Genomic DNA, 16,582 nt, shown 5'->3' on the forward strand with positions numbered 1-16,582 from the left:
ATAATTAACAACCTCACTGTACCAGTTAGTATATGTTGGGTGGCATATTTTCCATGCAAAGATGAAGAAACAAATAGATCTGGAAGCAGCCATTTCTGTGCAACACGGAGGCACAATCAGTAGGATCCAGGCAGGGTAGCTCTGGAGACATATGCTAATGAAGGTTTGCTCTAGAAAGAATGTTAGACTTGTATGACACCTACAAAGACACCTTTTCACAGAGCAGAATATGGAAAATGCCTTTTCCCAGGCTACAAAAAGCCCACCAAATTTTCACGGCTGCAATTTTTTTCAGAAAAATAAGTAATTAATTTTCTCTGTGTTACTCAGTTCAGAAACAATTCAGCTTGTAATTGACAGATTATTTTTAAAAAGCTATACTGTACTATAGTAAACCAGTCACTCAAGGGGTTATCTTAATGCAGCATTGTGGGAGGAGGGAAATCTTGAGTCTGCAAGAGAAACCAATGGCGGTCACCTTCCATTTCAGGCTGTGCAGAGGCTAAAATATTTCCTGTTCTGTCTCAAATGAATATGTTTCAATGTTCAGTTCCTAATCTTCCAGGATGCTTTGTGGTATGCAACTAACAGCTGTTGTGAGTAGCATTGTTTTTATGCTTACTGTATTTGTTTCATGTCACACTTTTTTTTCTTTCCTCTCCTTTGCTGTTGGCTTCACTTCTGGCTCCATCAGAGAGAGCTGCAGGTCTTTGCTGCCGCTTAGTAGTCCCCTGTCATAAAGGAATGCCAAGGCTTACTGATCTGTCTGTCAAAACCAAAGATGTCTGGGAAATTCCACGAGAATCCCTACAGTTGATCAAGAGACTGGGAAATGGGCAGTTTGGGGAAGTATGGATGGGTATGGAGCAAAATAATTACTCTAAAATAGCTCACTGTGTGGGGATTACAAGATGGAAGGTGAAAATCCAGGACACTGTGACCCACAAGAGGAAAAATTAGTAAAGCTCAAACTGTTAGGAAAAATGTCTTTGGAATCATGTCTTTGACTTTGAAATTCTTTAATCTTCAACTTTCACTATAATTGATGGCAAAAGAAAACTGAAAATCCATGTTTCCTTGGAAGGTCTCAATTTTGACAAATTACCACTGTCTTAATAATAAATCAAGGCTCGCATAGTAATCTCTCAGCTATACCACAGAGGCTTTTTCTGCAAGCTAACAAGAGAAGCCCTTACCTTCAGCACCCAAAAACCAGTGTTTGCAAATGAACTTTATTGCAGCACTGAGAGACCCTCACCTTCCATCTTTCTCAATGCATGCATAATTTTGGATTATAAGTGTGTTTTTTTTATTAATTTCCTCTCCTATAGAGAAAGCTGATGGTTTGTGTTTTAACTTAACTGTGATTGCTACGAATAATACCCCACAAACTGTTGGATTGGCTAAAGATGCATGGGAAGTTGCACGTGATTCATTATTTCTGGAACAGAAGCTTGGTCAGGGGTGTTTCGCTGAAGTGTGGCGTGGTAAGGCAGAGAATATATTTTGCTTTGGATGGATCTTTTAAGGCCCTCTTGGCAGAAATAGACATTTCAAGTATACATCTTAAGGCTAAAAGATCAGAATAGTGTTGGTTTATATTGCCCGAAACAGTCAAACGTAAATACAGTAATCCATGGGGAAGCTTCCTTTCATTTGCACACAGTGGTATGAGAGGTTAGGGCATTAAAATTCATTAATTGCCTTGGGTTTATCTGGGTGACTACACAATTGCTAGGTACTAAAATAGGAATGATGCTAAACCTGTAAGGCAGAATGGCTAACCAGAAATTAATCTGGTAAGTAGACATTTTTCTTTCCTTGTGTATTGTGGCACTGATGGAACCAGACCCACATCAGACTGATGGAAAATTATTCCATCCACTCTCCCAGCTTAAAAATAATGGCAAATATCAGCAAGCTGACATTGTAAAGCTAGCTTTCCCGTGCATCCACTTCTTCAAGTCTGTTTGTAATTTGTGTCTGCAGCAGAACCCAGTAATTCAATATAGAGACCAGGGACAACATAGGCAAAACTTGCCGGGCCCAGCTGAACCCCCACTTTGAAGTCCAGAAATACTGGCCTTTTCCAAATCCACTGACATTGTTTTTCTACACACTTGCCAGCTTAACTTACTCATCATGGGCCTCATTCTTTTAATGAGTATAAAACAACAGCAATTTACAATATACATAAATCTTAGTATGGCCATAGCATTGAAACACAATATAGTGGCCATTTCATGAGATGTGGTGCAATTTCTGGCCAAATTCTGTTCTGTATAGACTCAAAAATTACCAATTCAAATAAAGAATCACTATATGTTGTTCCCTCACAAAAATTTGAGGGAGCAGTTTGACCACTCCTTTTGTTGCAGTGACACAAAAATATGTACAGCCAAAACAACCAGTGGGTGCTGCAGCAGGGAGCCCAGCAGCAAGTCTGTGAGATTAACAGGATTTATAGACTAGAAATACAGAAATTGATAGAATCTCACAGAATTGCAGTTGACCTCTTGCAAAGAAAGCTGCACACATTTCTATTGTCATTTCCAGATATTTGCAGTTTCTCCTTCTTGTTCTCCATCTTTAATGCACACACAAGTTTCCAGTTGATGTTAGTGCTTAGTGGTCAGCTCTGTGTGCCATAGACCTTAAGCTGATATGACAAGTTAAAGGAGGAAATGTAAAAAAGAAAAAAAAAAAAAACAGCTATGGGAAATAAGAGTGCCAAGTTCCAGTACCAAGTAGCTGTCAGAAATGCAAAAAATATTATTACAGTTATGAAATTGTGTTTCTTAATGTATAGTAAAAAAATATGTTAACAGCCCTGAAGCATTACCAAATTGGAGTAGATTAACACAGTAAAAATTAATAAAAAACACATTAAGTAGTAACTAACTACATATGGGAAGAATTCAGAGGGAAATCTATGCTACTTTTCTATTAGAAAAATATACCAAAACAGAAAAAGAAAATTTAAGAATTTAAATTGGAATCAGGGCTGAGACGATAAGTTAGCATTTTTATTTTCATTTTTTAAACTGGAGAAATTCATAAAAGTATTTAAAAACAGATTTGCTGAAAACACTTCATGGTAATAGAACAAGTCCTGAGATTTTTATTTAAACAGATAGATAGTACACAATTAATCCTGTTAACACACGAGGTGAGATCCTATTTTATGAATGCCAGTCTGGTGCCCATGAAACTCTGATTTTATTCCTGGTTCATATATAATTGGTGGTACCTCTGCAAAGTGGCCATGACTGATGGCACACTGCAGTCTGGAGCCTCAGGAACTCCAGACAAAACATGCTCCCTGTCACCCATCAGAAAAGATTTTGGCCAACCTGCTTGAAATTAGAGGCAAAACCACATCCTTCCCAGCTTACACAGGAGTGCCACTAGAGCAAAGTCCTGCTTCAGCTCTGGTTTGAAGGACTGAGAGAAATTAGGGCTTCAGGAGTCCCTCTGAAACATGCTGGGGTAGCAGACGTCGTAACTCAAGGCATCACTCCACTGACAGTACAGTGCACTGTCAGTTCAGTGATAGCTGGCACTGAACTGGCAGAAGGAAATGAAGTGAAGGCATAATAAAAACCAACTTGCCCTGCACTCTTGTGACTAATATGTGCCTCAAACCCCCCCAGACATTTGGGATTGCCCTTCAAAAGCAGCAGCTCCTCCACTGCTCTTCTGCTATCCTCAGCCAGGCAAGGTAGACCTGGGACTTGAGCATTTGCACAAAAGAAGACCCATTTTATGGATCATTTATATTCTGGCAGGTTGCAAAAGCTCATGATAAAGTTATTTTGGCCTAAGCAGTTCCCATGAAGCAGCTGAGCCCTGTTATTTTTCGCGTACTTTTAACAAGCAGGGTTATTTTACATGTTACCTTTTTTCATGACACAGCCTTTGTGTACTTTGTGGGCTTTCTGCTGTCCTCATGCTCAAGTGCAGAGGAGTAGTTTTTAATGTGATTAATTCCTGAAGTCATTTAGTGTTGTTCTGCCTTATCACACAGCAGCTCCCTATCTACAGGTCACATTCAGAGCCGTGACAGCCCTGACTCTGGAGAGGGCTCTGGCTAGTCTGGGCAAAGGGCAAGGGCAGTAGGAAAGGGGTATTTCTGCTCATTTTAATCTTCCTTCCTTTTCTTTCCCCCCACCCAAAAAAAAAAAAAAAAAAAAAAATCCCCACTGTTTACAAAAATTGGTCTTCTGGGTTTTCTGTCTTTCCAGCCCTCCTCCCCCTTTCTAATACCCCAGTGAAGCCCCAACTCTTACACGATGCCCTGAGTCAGCCTTCCCGGTTCTCTCCAGGTTCTTGTGCATGCTTTTGGATGTTCCAGAAAGCTTGGTAGCTGATGGCTGAAAAATTATGCAACTTGTCTATTTCAGTGCAGACCACTAGTAAAGACCAAACTGAAGTGGTCAGGAACACCTCATTTTCTCTCAGCAGCTCCTGGGGATAAGGAGGGGAAGGAAAAAGACACATTTCAGTTTGGAAACACACCTGTGTTTCTAAAATGAAATCAATTCAGGATTTGTTTCTCAGGAAGTTTTTTGTTTGTTTGTTTAAATCTGACTCAGAACAAAACCAAAATGTTAAAATGTGTTGCAAATGAGAAATTCTGGTTTAACCAGTTTTGTTGTCCAAATCTGTGACTGGAGATGGGTTGTTGTCTGGAGCAATTACTTGTTAGCAAGGGAATACATGAAGATGGGTTTCAGCAGTCCCAAGTTTCTTACTCAGAGCAGGTTTCTGTGGAGATCACTGGAAACACTGTCTGAGTAGGACAACAGCAATTGTGCCCCAGTGCCAATGGGAGTATTATTTTTCAGTGTAACAGAAAAAGACTAAAATATGAAGGAGGTGTGGGAGGAATATAATGATAAGGTAACATTGAAAACCAAACTCTTTTAAAAAAAAATCTTATATTAAATGTCCTTGCTATTTTTTTCCTTGCTTACATTGGGCATCAGGCAGAAAAAGGAGCAGAAGATATTTAATCTAACTAAGTGTCTGTGCTTGTAGGTACGTGGAATGGAAATACTAAAGTGGCTATCAAGACCCTGAAGCCTGGCACCATGTCTCCAGAATCCTTCTTAGAGGAAGCCCAAATCATGAAGAAGCTAAAACATGACAAATTGGTCCAACTTTATGCTGTGGTATCTGAAGAGCCTATCTATATTGTCACAGAGTACATGAGTAAAGGTGAAGCCAGAGCTGCTGTGCTTGATAATATTTTTTCTTTATTGTTTCTCCTTGGGGATACAGAGGGAGGTGCAGCGGGGTGCATGCAAGGAAGGAGAGAGGGAACAGGAAACTAGAGTCACCTCTGGCTTCAGAAGAATTATGAATTCCACTATGAACTGGGCCCAAAACCTGATGCACAAAAAATATCTGTACTAGCTGGGGGAAAGAGAAGTTGGTGCAGGCTAAGTCATTCCAACTGCATCAGCATACAAACTTCCCTGGCAAGTGATTTGCATTTTCTAGGTTTGATGATACCATATGCTGCTTCCCAAGATCCTAGCTTTTCCTGGCATCAGAGAGTTCCTAGGACATCTTCTTTCAGTGTTTACTTGTTGGCCTAGGATTTCTGTTTCCTTGTTTAGCCAATCCTGAATCTTGTCACTGCACCTCATTCTCAGATCACACTTCACTTTCAGTCCACCCATTACCATCTTAATACATGATTTGTATATATTATTTCTTTCTCTCCTCTTTTTCCCTCAATTTCCCCTTCCCTCTTGTCTCTTCCTTAAGCTACTTAGCTGGTAACAGTGTAGTAAAATGAGAAAAAGAAAACTTTTTGCTCCATCAGACCTCCGGCAGGGTGCTGAGAGCAGAGCAAAAAATCTGCTTGTTTTGGAAAAGCAAATGAACCAAATAGGAAACATAAGTTCTCACAAGGAAGTTTCATTGTACATTGGAGGATACACTCTGAAATTTTAAGTGCATTCTTTCAGTCTATTTGGAGTTGACTTTTATTTTCCTGGCAGGTGCTTGCCCACCTCCCTCCTCAGAGGCATCCAAGCCCTGACTAACTCACACTTTAATCATATGTCTCAGTGACAAGCATATGCTTCTTCCCTTTAAAAATAAAGACTTTTCAAAATCCTTCTGAAGTATGGGTTTATTTTGGCTTACTTTACTGGTTTGTACTGTAACATTTTACATCTTTGGATCTGAGCTTGAGGCTGACAATTTATCAAGGGAGAAACGCTTAATCATCTGTCTTTTTCCTTTATTTTTTAAACCAATTCTCTAACCTTATTTAAAGGAGACTGCTACATTTCTCTGTTCAGATACAAGATTAGGACAGAAGCTATACAGACTAGGTTCTTTTTTTTAAGGCAACAGGGTACTTTCTTGTTTTCCCTTGCACAGGAAAGTGACTTTCTTATAACTTTTGCTAAAGTTGCTTTCATTTCATCTCTCCTTTGTCTTCTAAAATGATTCATGCTGTATTTAGTTCTGGGTTACCTAGAGGAGAAGCAACACTCATTTCTAAGGAAAAATAGCCTTTGCCAATGCTATCCCCCCCTGGGCTCACCAGGCTCTGGGCTGACCTTTCTTTTGGAGCAGGTTGAGCTAGGATCTGACTTCTTCCATAACTTGTGTGGATTGGAACTGAGCTGCTGCTTTGCAGTTAGCTGAGGCCTTTAGAGAGCAGCAGGTATGTAGTTTTAAAGAGCACTGGAAAAGTTGGGAAAGATCAACTTTCTCAGTAATGGTCAGGGAAATTTAAAACAATCCTGTTTCCTTTCCCCACAACTCTTGATGTACTAGTTGCACGTTCTTCTGCAAGCCAACTTAAAGAGTGAAGCGAGTACAATAGGAGAATTGGGAGATACCATGGGGTTTTTTGAAACTGTCCCTTGAACTTGAAACATTGCTGTCTTTAATAGTGCACATATTGCTGCACCTCCGTTCTGATGAGTTGTCTTCCTAACATCTCTCTATTGTGTCAACTCTGCATTCACAGGGAGTTTGCTAGATTTCTTAAAGGATGGAGAAGGGAGAGCTCTGAAGCTACCGAACTTGGTGGACATGGCAGCCCAGGTTTGTCTCCAGAGTACTGAGCACTGAGGTGTAGATGTTTTATAGCCCATGTGTGAACTGAGTTTGGTTTAAATGCATGGCTTGTCTCTCCTGCTGCTTGCAGGTGGCCGCGGGCATGGCGTACATCGAGCGGATGAATTACATACACAGAGATCTGCGGTCTGCAAACATCCTGGTGGGCAACGGCCTAATATGCAAGATTGCCGACTTTGGATTGGCAAGACTGATTGAAGACAATGAATATACAGCCAGGCAAGGTAAATGCAGCACTGAGTGTCATCCTTGTGGAATGTGGTTTTGAAAAGCTCTCTCTCCTATGCTTCGGGGCTGCTTTCAGTAAATCCTCAACTCATAATAACTCTTAGTCAGAAGTTCACTGCTGAATGCATGTCCTAAAGAGAATGTCTTTGAAAACCAAAATGAAACAAAGGTGATAAGTGAGAACACAGATGGAAATGACAGCAAAGACAGGATCTTCATGGTGCCATAGCAAAGAGGATATTTTACTTACCGGTTATGAGAATGTGGTAATCCAGAAAAGTGTATGTAGGGTATTTCTTTTGTAGTGTGCCTTCTAGTATTTCCTAACCACTACTATCACTCCTGTGCTATTCTTACTTTCTTTATTTCAAACAGGTTAGAGTTGGGCCTCTGTGCAATGGAGCTGTTCTCTAAGCACTCTATTTCTTTCTTCTTCCTTCTTTCTTCGTTGTTTCTTTCTTTCTTTCTTTCCTTTCTTTAGTTATTTCTTTCTTTATTTCTTTCGGTCTTATTTCGTTACTGCTGTATGCATTTCTTTCTTTCTTTCATGTCTTCTGCTGGATTTTCGTTCAGTTCTGTCTTTCTTCTTTCTTCTTTCTTTCTTCTTCTTCTTCTTTCTGTTCTTCTTTATTTCTTTCTATTCTTTCTTTTTCTTTCTTATTTCTTTCTTTCTTTCCTGTTGTTTTAATAGAAAGTCATCTTCCAGTGCTACACAGGGTATTGGGCACAGATGACCACTGATACACTATAGAAATGTATCAAAGAGTTTTGTAGCTTTTTCTAAAAAGCATGTGTGTTCAAACTGAGCCATGTCACAGGCTCTTTTTAGTTATTCTTTACAAGTCATGCTTAGTTGTCAGATGTTGGTCCAAGCTGCAGAGCTACAGTTTTGTTCTCTTTCTGCTGGCAGTACTTTGGTAGTGCTTGCTCAATATGTGTTGGTAAACACGACTCCATCCTTTCAGTGCCAAAGCCAAGGAGGATCCCATTAAACCCTGTTGTGCATCACCAAAAACTCTCTTTGTGGGTTTCCTCTTGTGAGTTTCTTCTCTTGAGCAAAGTCCCTGTTTCAGCACGGACCCTGCCATTAATTCTTAGGAAACAGCTAACCTCTTTCTGTAACTTTTTCTCTAAGTGTTGACAGAAGGAGCCGGAGAGTTTCCAGCATGCCTTGCCCTGGCCTGGGAGCAGCAGCAGCTCTCAAGCTGTTCTCACCCCCCTGAACTGCTGTGGGCAGTACCCAGTCACAGGGGTGTGGATCACAGGCTGCATCCACCCTGGAAGGTGCCTGCTTCACAGTCAGACAGCGAGGCCTGATTATCTTGGTGGGGTCCTTGAGGAACCCGTGACAGATACTAATGCAGAGCCTTAACTACTATTGATTTCAGCCTGAGGGTGGGAATTGCTTCTTGTTAGAAAAAAACAGGCTTGTGTCTTTCTCTCTAGAGCAATAAGAGTGTCTGGAGAGGCTCTGGCAGACAGAAAGCTGCCTGCTTGCTGTTCCCCTGTGTGAAACAAGAAGAGTTTTCCCTGAACAAGGCGGGCAGATCCAGGTCTGCAAAATGGCTTTGAAACAGTGTCCCATATTATCTCCATTTCTGCCTGGTTTGCTGCCATATCTTCTGTTCCCTTTGGAAACCACCCAATGTATAATTTTACATGACTAATTATTTGTTTTCATAGACAAGTATGTGACCTACTTCTGGCCAAATCTCTTCAGGCTCCTGATCCCTAGGAAATCCTATGATGACCTGTTTGCCTCCCAGTTTAAATCTCTCAGAACAGTTTTACCCTCTTCACATGTTAAAAAAGCTGGGAAAACCTACCTGACTGATACTAAGGAGAAGTTTAGATTTTTAAATAAAAATCACTTGATTTGGTGGAGAAACTTTTAGAAAAGTATAACACCAGGCCTGGCAGGGAGAGGGAGCATTGTGGGTATCTCCTGCCCTTTTTTTCATGGCAGAAATCACTTGCATTGAGGAAAAAGCGTCTGGGAAGGGAGAATTGGTTTAGCTTTTAAAATGACTTGCTGATGATCTGGAGATCTGAGTCATGTTTGCCTGGCTTCATCTCCTTGTGCCAGTATGGAAAAGTCATCCATCCTTCCCATACTTGAGGGCAATGGACAATAATTCCTTCCCCTAACCCCCGAGTCAGGCTGAAGTCCTTCAGAGCTACAGAATTCTCTCTTAAAAGAGAGACCCAAAGAGCTGTAACCACAGGTATCAAGTAGAAAGGTTTTCCTACTTTCGTTAATATTTTTTGTCCCTTTCTTAAGGAGTAGGAAGGGGTGCTTTTTTTTGACCAAGCAGCACACACTCAATTTACATTTCATTGCAATTAACCTGGCTTCCAAGCCAGGGTGAGCCTAAGGCCTTTGATTTATTGCAGGAGAAAAATGGTTTCTAAAGCACCAATGGATCTTTTTTTTCCAACTGGAATTCAGTTCTGGCTTGTTTAGTTAAGCTTCAGCTTGAGCAATGCTTGGTGGAGACCACAGTATCAGGAGGAAATGGTTGCCTCTGCTTGTTTCCCATGACCTATTACTTCAGCCTCCAAGGGGATGCATCTGGGGACTGCTCTGTTTATCTAGCTGACTACTGCTTCAGTGGGAATTTTGACACAGAAGGAAAGCTTGGCCAGCAGAGGGGAGGGGAACAGGGAGTGCTCCAGACTGGCAGCTCCTGTGGGAGAAAGGAAATGTTTTTCCTTGCAAAATCTGAAGATTAAAGTCTCTGGTCACTCTTCTCAGCAGCCATCCTTCTTTTGGCTTAAGTGTGTTAGTACAGAGCTCATTGTTGGCGTGGGGAAGAGGTGGTTTTCTCCAGCTTCGCTTGATCTCCTGCTCCCTTCCCCCACTGTCACTTTTTTCTCTGATTAAATATTTTGAAAGGAAACAGATGGGGATGCTTTGAGCCCCAGCAGGCTAGAGTGCAGGATTCCTGAACCTGTGTGGGTATTACTTAGCCTGGTGGTAATGTTTTACTGACCGGTTTATTTTCTTTTGGGTTTGAACAAAGGAGGCCTGACTGCTCCTGATTTATGAGAGGTAAATAAAAAGCAGTTCCTTGTCTGCAGTGCCATTTCTCAGCACTTGTCAGGAAGGAAAGAGATGGTCATGCCATTAATGATTTAAAGTGTGTGACTAGCAGCCATACACTGCCGTTAAATAATACAAAAAAAAAAAAAAAAGGTCTTGGCTTGTAATGAGCATTTGGCTCCTCTTGCTTTTAGAGGAAGTGAGTAATCAAAAGGGAAAAACATGCCTGTTTGGAGTGACACCCATTTCAAAGGCTACACTGGGGGACTGCGTTGCAGGCTGTTCCATTGTTTCATTGGCTGTTGCTGTTGCAACATCTTCCCCACACACAGAGTGCCAGGCATGGAGTGTTGCTCCCTTCCACTGGTGATGATGCTTGTGTCAGCCCTCGTGGTATCCTACAGAACAAAGAGAAACTTCCCATCACCCCCAGCAGAGGATTTCCCACAAAGTTCTGCTATCCTTGCACTGATATGGTTCACAGTTATGTGGAGTTTGGGCCAAGCACATGGCATTTTTGTGGAGAGTGCCAGTGCTCCACAGAGTCACTGGGTTAGAGTTGTTACTATTCTAAGCAGCAGCAGCTGATACGAATTTAAAATTTTCTCAATAAATAAAAAGTGCAGAGTTGTTTTCCAGGCCGTGTTTCTACTGCACACACCAGCAGCACTTGCAGTAGTGCCACTAAGCACACATGAAACAATAAGGATCTTCCTGATGCCTTCCAGACGAATCAGAGCTATTTTGGGAGCTCTAGTACGTGTTTGTAAACTCGCAGATCATTTTTGCCTCCTTAACACTTAGAAGTAACTCCTTCCTGCCCTGCTTAAAATCAAGTGATGCTTCTTAGTTTGATTTCCTAGAAATAGGCAGGGATTTCCCCCCTCCCCTTCCAGGCTCTCTCCAGTCCCTTTGCAGAGACTTGTTCAGCAGCTAATCAGGGCTGGTTTGCTTGTGACTGACTGCACTGCAGACTGGAGGATCCAGGGCTTTGTTCTCGCTCTTTACCTGCGGTTCCCTGAGCCAGCCCAGCAGAAAGGGCTCCAGGTTCTCAGCCAGCGTGTCCCGGGGGATCCCCGCTCCGCTCCCGCAGAGGCGCCCTCTGCCCCGCGGGAGGGAAGGAGCGCGCCCAGGGCAAGGGGAAGGGCGAGGGAAAGGAAGGCAAAGGAATGGGGGCTGCAGGCAGAGAGCCAGAGGGGCGTTCAGAGCCGCAATCCCGCCCCTCGCCCCCCGCATCCTGGGAGGGGTTCGCCTGCGGAGCCCGCTCCTCGTCGCTGATGTTTGCCAGGCTTGTAATTCCGCGTTCGTTCTCACAGCCCAGAAAATGGGATGGCTCGGTCCCTCCCACACGGCACTCAGCATCGCCTGCCGGGGCTGACTCGTTTCCTGTTTCGTGCTTGCTTCAGCGCTTCGTTTCTACCTTTTACCGCTTTCCCTTTCCAGCCCCAGAAGCAATCCAGCGCCACGCTACATCCCCTGATTGCTAACCCGAGCGGACCCCGAGTTTTGGGTCAGAGAGCTTGGAGTCCTCCACTGGGTTTGGTTTTAAGGTACAAGGGGTAGCAGCAGCTTTGTAGCATTTCCAGAAACAGGATTATTATCAAGCTGGCAGTGGCTCTGGGGCATGAATTTCAGAGGTTTCTACTTCGTCAAGATTTAGATCTGAAAAGAAACCAAAGCTCTGAGGGATTTTTACTTGCCTCAGAAGAAACCATGCTGAGAGTTGTATCTCAAGGTCACTCAATCATCCCAGCCCCCTCTGCTCCTTCTCATCACATGACCCGCTTAAAGCCAGCAAAGAATTAAAACAGGACCGTGGATTGATTTTTCCCAGGGAAATCCTCCTGGGAGATAACCTGTGTGAATGCCTGGGCAGAGTCGGGCAGAGGTCCCAAGAATAGGGCTGAGCCTCACAAAAATCCTCGCAGGCTCGGGGCTGCTGCTCTAACCATAAATTGTACCAGAAGCTTTGGTTTCATGTGGTTACAAGCAGTGCAGAAACCCAAAAAAGGCTTTCTCCAGGCTGTAACGTTAAAAAAAAAAAAAAAAAAAAGATAGGGACTGAGATAAAAGCTGCAGATTAGTACCCTGTTTTGGGGCAAAGACAGGTCATCCTGACCTGATGAATGCAGTCTGTTGTTTGTGTCCATGCATGGGGTTATTCATGTGCTGGTTTGTAATAAAACAGGTTCCAGCAACAAAAAAGAGAGAAATCTCTCCCCCACTGATGCAAAATCTGCCTTCGGAGCAGGAGATGGGTTGCCTTGTCAGCTGGGGCGATTTGGCTTATCAGATTTATTAACATGCTTGTCAGTAATACACGTTTTATCTGATGCTGTAATTTGTTTGCAGCACGAAGTCAGTTTGTTTAATAAGCTTCTGAGGCCTGGGCAGAGAGAGGCATTGTGGGTTTTAATCAGTGAGAGGGAAGAGAGTTAAGCACAGGAACTGTGTTCCCATCAGGAACCACACACAGCATCTGGCCTGTGCCAACACTCCATGGAGCTCCAGCAAGCAGGAGGCTTCAGGGCAGCGCTCAACACATTTGGGAATTTTTGTGTTTTGGGAATTTTTTGTGCAGAGCAGTGCACTGTCTCTGTCTCCAGTTCCAGGCACTGAATGAGGGGCAGCACCTTGGAGGGATCCCTGTCAGACAAACACACACACTCCCATTCCCGCAAGCTGTATGTGATCTCCTTATGTGAGGGCAGTGCATGTGTTGTACCTGCAGGTGACCAGCCTGGTGTGCTCCCCCTGGTCTCTGCTCTCCCCTCACTGACAGCTCTGCCACACTGGACTGCAGACTGTCTTGAACCATCTAGCCTCCAACATGTGTGGCAGGGCCAGAAAACCATGAGGCAGGGCTCTGCTAGCAAGCTCTCTGCCAAGCTTGCATTTTTCTCCTCCCCATCTACCACTCCAAATCTGTCATCTATCAGGAAATGCTGCACAAACTGCAGAACGTGATTTTTTGTATTAGTTGCTTTAGACAGAGAATCATCCTCAGCAGGGGCAGCATAGAGAAGTAATTAATAGCTGTCCTGTCATTGGAAAATCCTCAGCACAGACCATTCATCTTTCCAGTAGTGCTCATCACACCCCAGTGAGGACTGTACTGCTCTGGCTCTCAGGAAAAGGGATGTCCTGGAATTGATCCCCCTTCTCAGGGACTTACCTTGCTTCTCATTTTCCTGTAGTTTGACAACTCGCTGCATACTCATCTCCCAGTGACACACTGGCAGTAGGTTGAGGAAGACGAAAATACTGGGGGAGTTGGCCACAAAAGAGTCTGAAGAGATTTCCTTCCTCCAAAGATGAGTTGTAGGTGGTTGCTACCTTTGGATCTGAGTTTGAAGCAAAAGGAAATTGAGCAGATTTGGCTAAGTTTCTCAGACAAACACATCTGATTAAAGAAAAAGAAAACTGTTGAATAAAATGTGTGCAACATGTGAACAATCAAGCCCCCCTGCATGTCCATCTCACCCAGCACCAGCCAAGGTCCGAGGCTTCAGGCTCCTGGCCAGCCTGGAGCTATTCCTTCATCCAGCTGGCACAGGGTGTGTGTACTGTCTGGGCTGCACGTAGGAGAGAGCAGAGGGACATTGGCCCTCATGTCCAGGGCTGCCTGCACAGGCCCATCTAAAGGCATGCTCTGCTGGCCTGGGCAGCCTGACCACCAGATACATGCAGCTTGCAGTTTTTCCAGGGATTGGCACGGGCTGCACAGCCCCAGGACCTCCTGGCAGCTGGAGCAGGCAGTTGCCAAGCCCACGTGGCTGATGGTGCTGCTGGAGCAGGGCCAGCTTCCAGCAGAGAGGCTCAAGTGATGGCAGCTTCTGCTGCAAAGGACTCACACAGCACAGCCCAGGCAAAAGGAGAAAACGAAGTTCTGCAAATTTTGAGTCTTGTAAGCTAAGGTTGGTCACACAAAGCAGTGTAAGTGAAGGAGATTGAGTCCAAAGCCAAGCACCCAAATTTTAGTTCTGCCTACCTATCAACCAATGAAAATACATAAGAGACAGACTTTAAAAAGTGAACAGGCATCCAAAATCCTCCAGCACCTTTGCAAATCTAGCCAGTGATGTGCTGATGCTTAACTAGACTTAAGCTCCTGACCTCAGGCATTAGCTATCTGAAACTTTCTCTTGCATCTTTTTCATCCAGGACTTACTTGATCAACTGCAATACTCCCTAGGAAAAAAAAATGTATTAGTACTAGAGTATTAGTCTCTCTTAGGATCATGCACATGTAGAACAGAAAAAATTTTAGCACATCGAAGTTTTACTAAGTAAGGAGATGAGAATTACCATGTGTACTTTTTACTCTAAAAGTCACATCAGATTGGGGTGCGTGGCAGAAGATACAGGACATTGAGCCCTGGATGTGATGGAGGAACTGTGCTGGCAGGGAACTCTAAACAGTGCCATAAGTTCACTCCCTGAGAGGGATTTGTCCACATTGTTACACTTTCACACTCCTCCTGAAAGCAAAGGGAGCTTTTATGAGTGGGTGATGTGAAGTCGAAGCCAGTCTGTTTCCAAATTCAAGAGCATTTGTCACTAGGGATCAGCAATAAGCAATGCAACTCTTTTGCCTGTATGTTAATACAAGGCACCAGGGAAATGTCTGCATATCTTTTGTACATACTGTGAGTTAATTATTACCACAAGACTTTTCTTTAAAGTCATACTGAAAATATTTTTCCTAAGAAAACAGTCAGTGATTGGAAAAGCAAATAAATCAGTGTTTAGAGGTTTGTTATCTCACTATCCTTACTGCAACTGGCTCTGATGATGGATGAGCACATTAGAACTGCACGTATTTAAGGCACTACAGGCTTTGCAGTGCCAGGAGCTTAAAGTACACTGTCGAGTTATAAATCACAGGCCAAAGTCGTGCCTTGACATCAAGCACTCCAAGCAACTCGAGTGGCAGTATTATTTTCAAGTCTTTGTGTGTTTCTAATGAAATATTGGATTTGCTTTTAATTTTTGTTTTCACCATGTTTGTTTGTTTGCATTTTGCTCAGCTTGAACAGGCAAACTGGGAGGTACATATTCAGTATATCTCAGTTCTGCTTCTACGTAGTAACTGTGTTTGATTTGCAAATATTTAAAACACTTTGGGAGAAGTTATTTCTATTATATTAGGCTTATTTGTTTTTAAAACTGAGGTGGGGTTTTTTTCATTTTATAAAACTTCAAACTTGAGTTAAAGTGTCTTATTCTTCTCTTGTGATTTGGGACAAACTGACCCTTTCCCTGCTTAGTCTTTCCTGATGCCCTACACTTTCTGCCCACCTGTCCTCTCTGAGTGTACTCTCTGAAGCTGTTGGGTAACACTTGTCTGCAGCTCCTTCCACCTGCACGTGCTGCAGAACACAAGAGTCACTTGTGACCTGGTGCTTTGGTTCTGTCACCTGTTCTGGTTAAGACTCATGGATTCTCTCTTTAGGTGCAAAATTCCCCATTAAATGGACTGCGCCAGAAGCGGCACTGTATGGAAGGTTCACAATAAAGTCAGATGTGTGGTCTTTTGGGATCCTGCTGACAGAGCTGGTAACAAAAGGGAGAGTGCCATACCCAGGTAAGAAAAATGAGCTGCTTCACCTGGAGAAAGGAGTGGGAATGGGCCATGTGATTTAAGCTGCAATGTTTATTTATATTCTCTGAGCTCAAAGGAGAATGGCTATAATGTGTAAGTTTTGTGTATGCTTGAAAACAGTTCTGACTCAAAGCTGCTTTGCCATGGTCGTGATAAAAATGACAAGGGGACAATTCAACATATTCATTTCTACAGTTTTAATTGTGCTCAATTCAATTAATATAATTTCTAGACAGCTAATGAAAGCAGTGTAAAATTATTATATTCTGGAGCAAATAACTCTCCACAGTACTGCATTTACTATAAGATACCTACAGTTTAACTCCCACAGAGGCCTTCCTCGGTTTATTCTGTCAGTCTGGTTCACTGCAAGGTTTGATGACTGTCTGAATGTCTGGTACTATCAAATCTCTTTTTCATAAACTCCTAAATTTTAATCCTTGCTTTTGAGATGGATGGAAAAGGAAGAAAATAGTTCTGTAATGTGCAGACCAGAGCTCATGGCAGGGTCACAGCAGGGCCAGATTCTCTGCATGGGAGAACTGGAGGCCCCATGGCTCTTTGTTGAAACCCTGCCAAGTGTCCAATGGATTAAGATT

General features: G+C 43.0%; 1 protein-coding gene across 3 annotated transcripts in view; it reads left to right on the forward strand.

Moving 5' to 3' along the window:
* FYN (FYN proto-oncogene, Src family tyrosine kinase) overlaps positions 1-16,582 on the forward strand; it is a 137,884-nt gene that overhangs the window by 109,309 nt on the left and 11,993 nt on the right. For 2 of the 3 annotated variants that reach the window (XM_050972274.1, XM_050972275.1), the window contains 5 exons: positions 695-859; positions 5,041-5,220; positions 6,998-7,074; positions 7,178-7,331; positions 15,834-15,965. In XM_050972274.1, the coding sequence (XP_050828231.1) occupies positions 695-859; positions 5,041-5,220; positions 6,998-7,074; positions 7,178-7,331; positions 15,834-15,965 (708 nt within the window). Of the gene's footprint in view, positions 1-694; positions 860-1,331; positions 1,488-5,040; positions 5,221-6,997; positions 7,075-7,177; positions 7,332-15,833; positions 15,966-16,582 lie in introns of all 3 variants that reach the window. The other variant, XM_050972276.1, reaches the window with a different exon arrangement.

Source organism: Serinus canaria, chromosome 3, assembly GCF_022539315.1.
Source record: "Serinus canaria isolate serCan28SL12 chromosome 3, serCan2020, whole genome shotgun sequence".
Taxonomy (NCBI): domain Eukaryota; kingdom Metazoa; phylum Chordata; class Aves; order Passeriformes; family Fringillidae; genus Serinus; species Serinus canaria.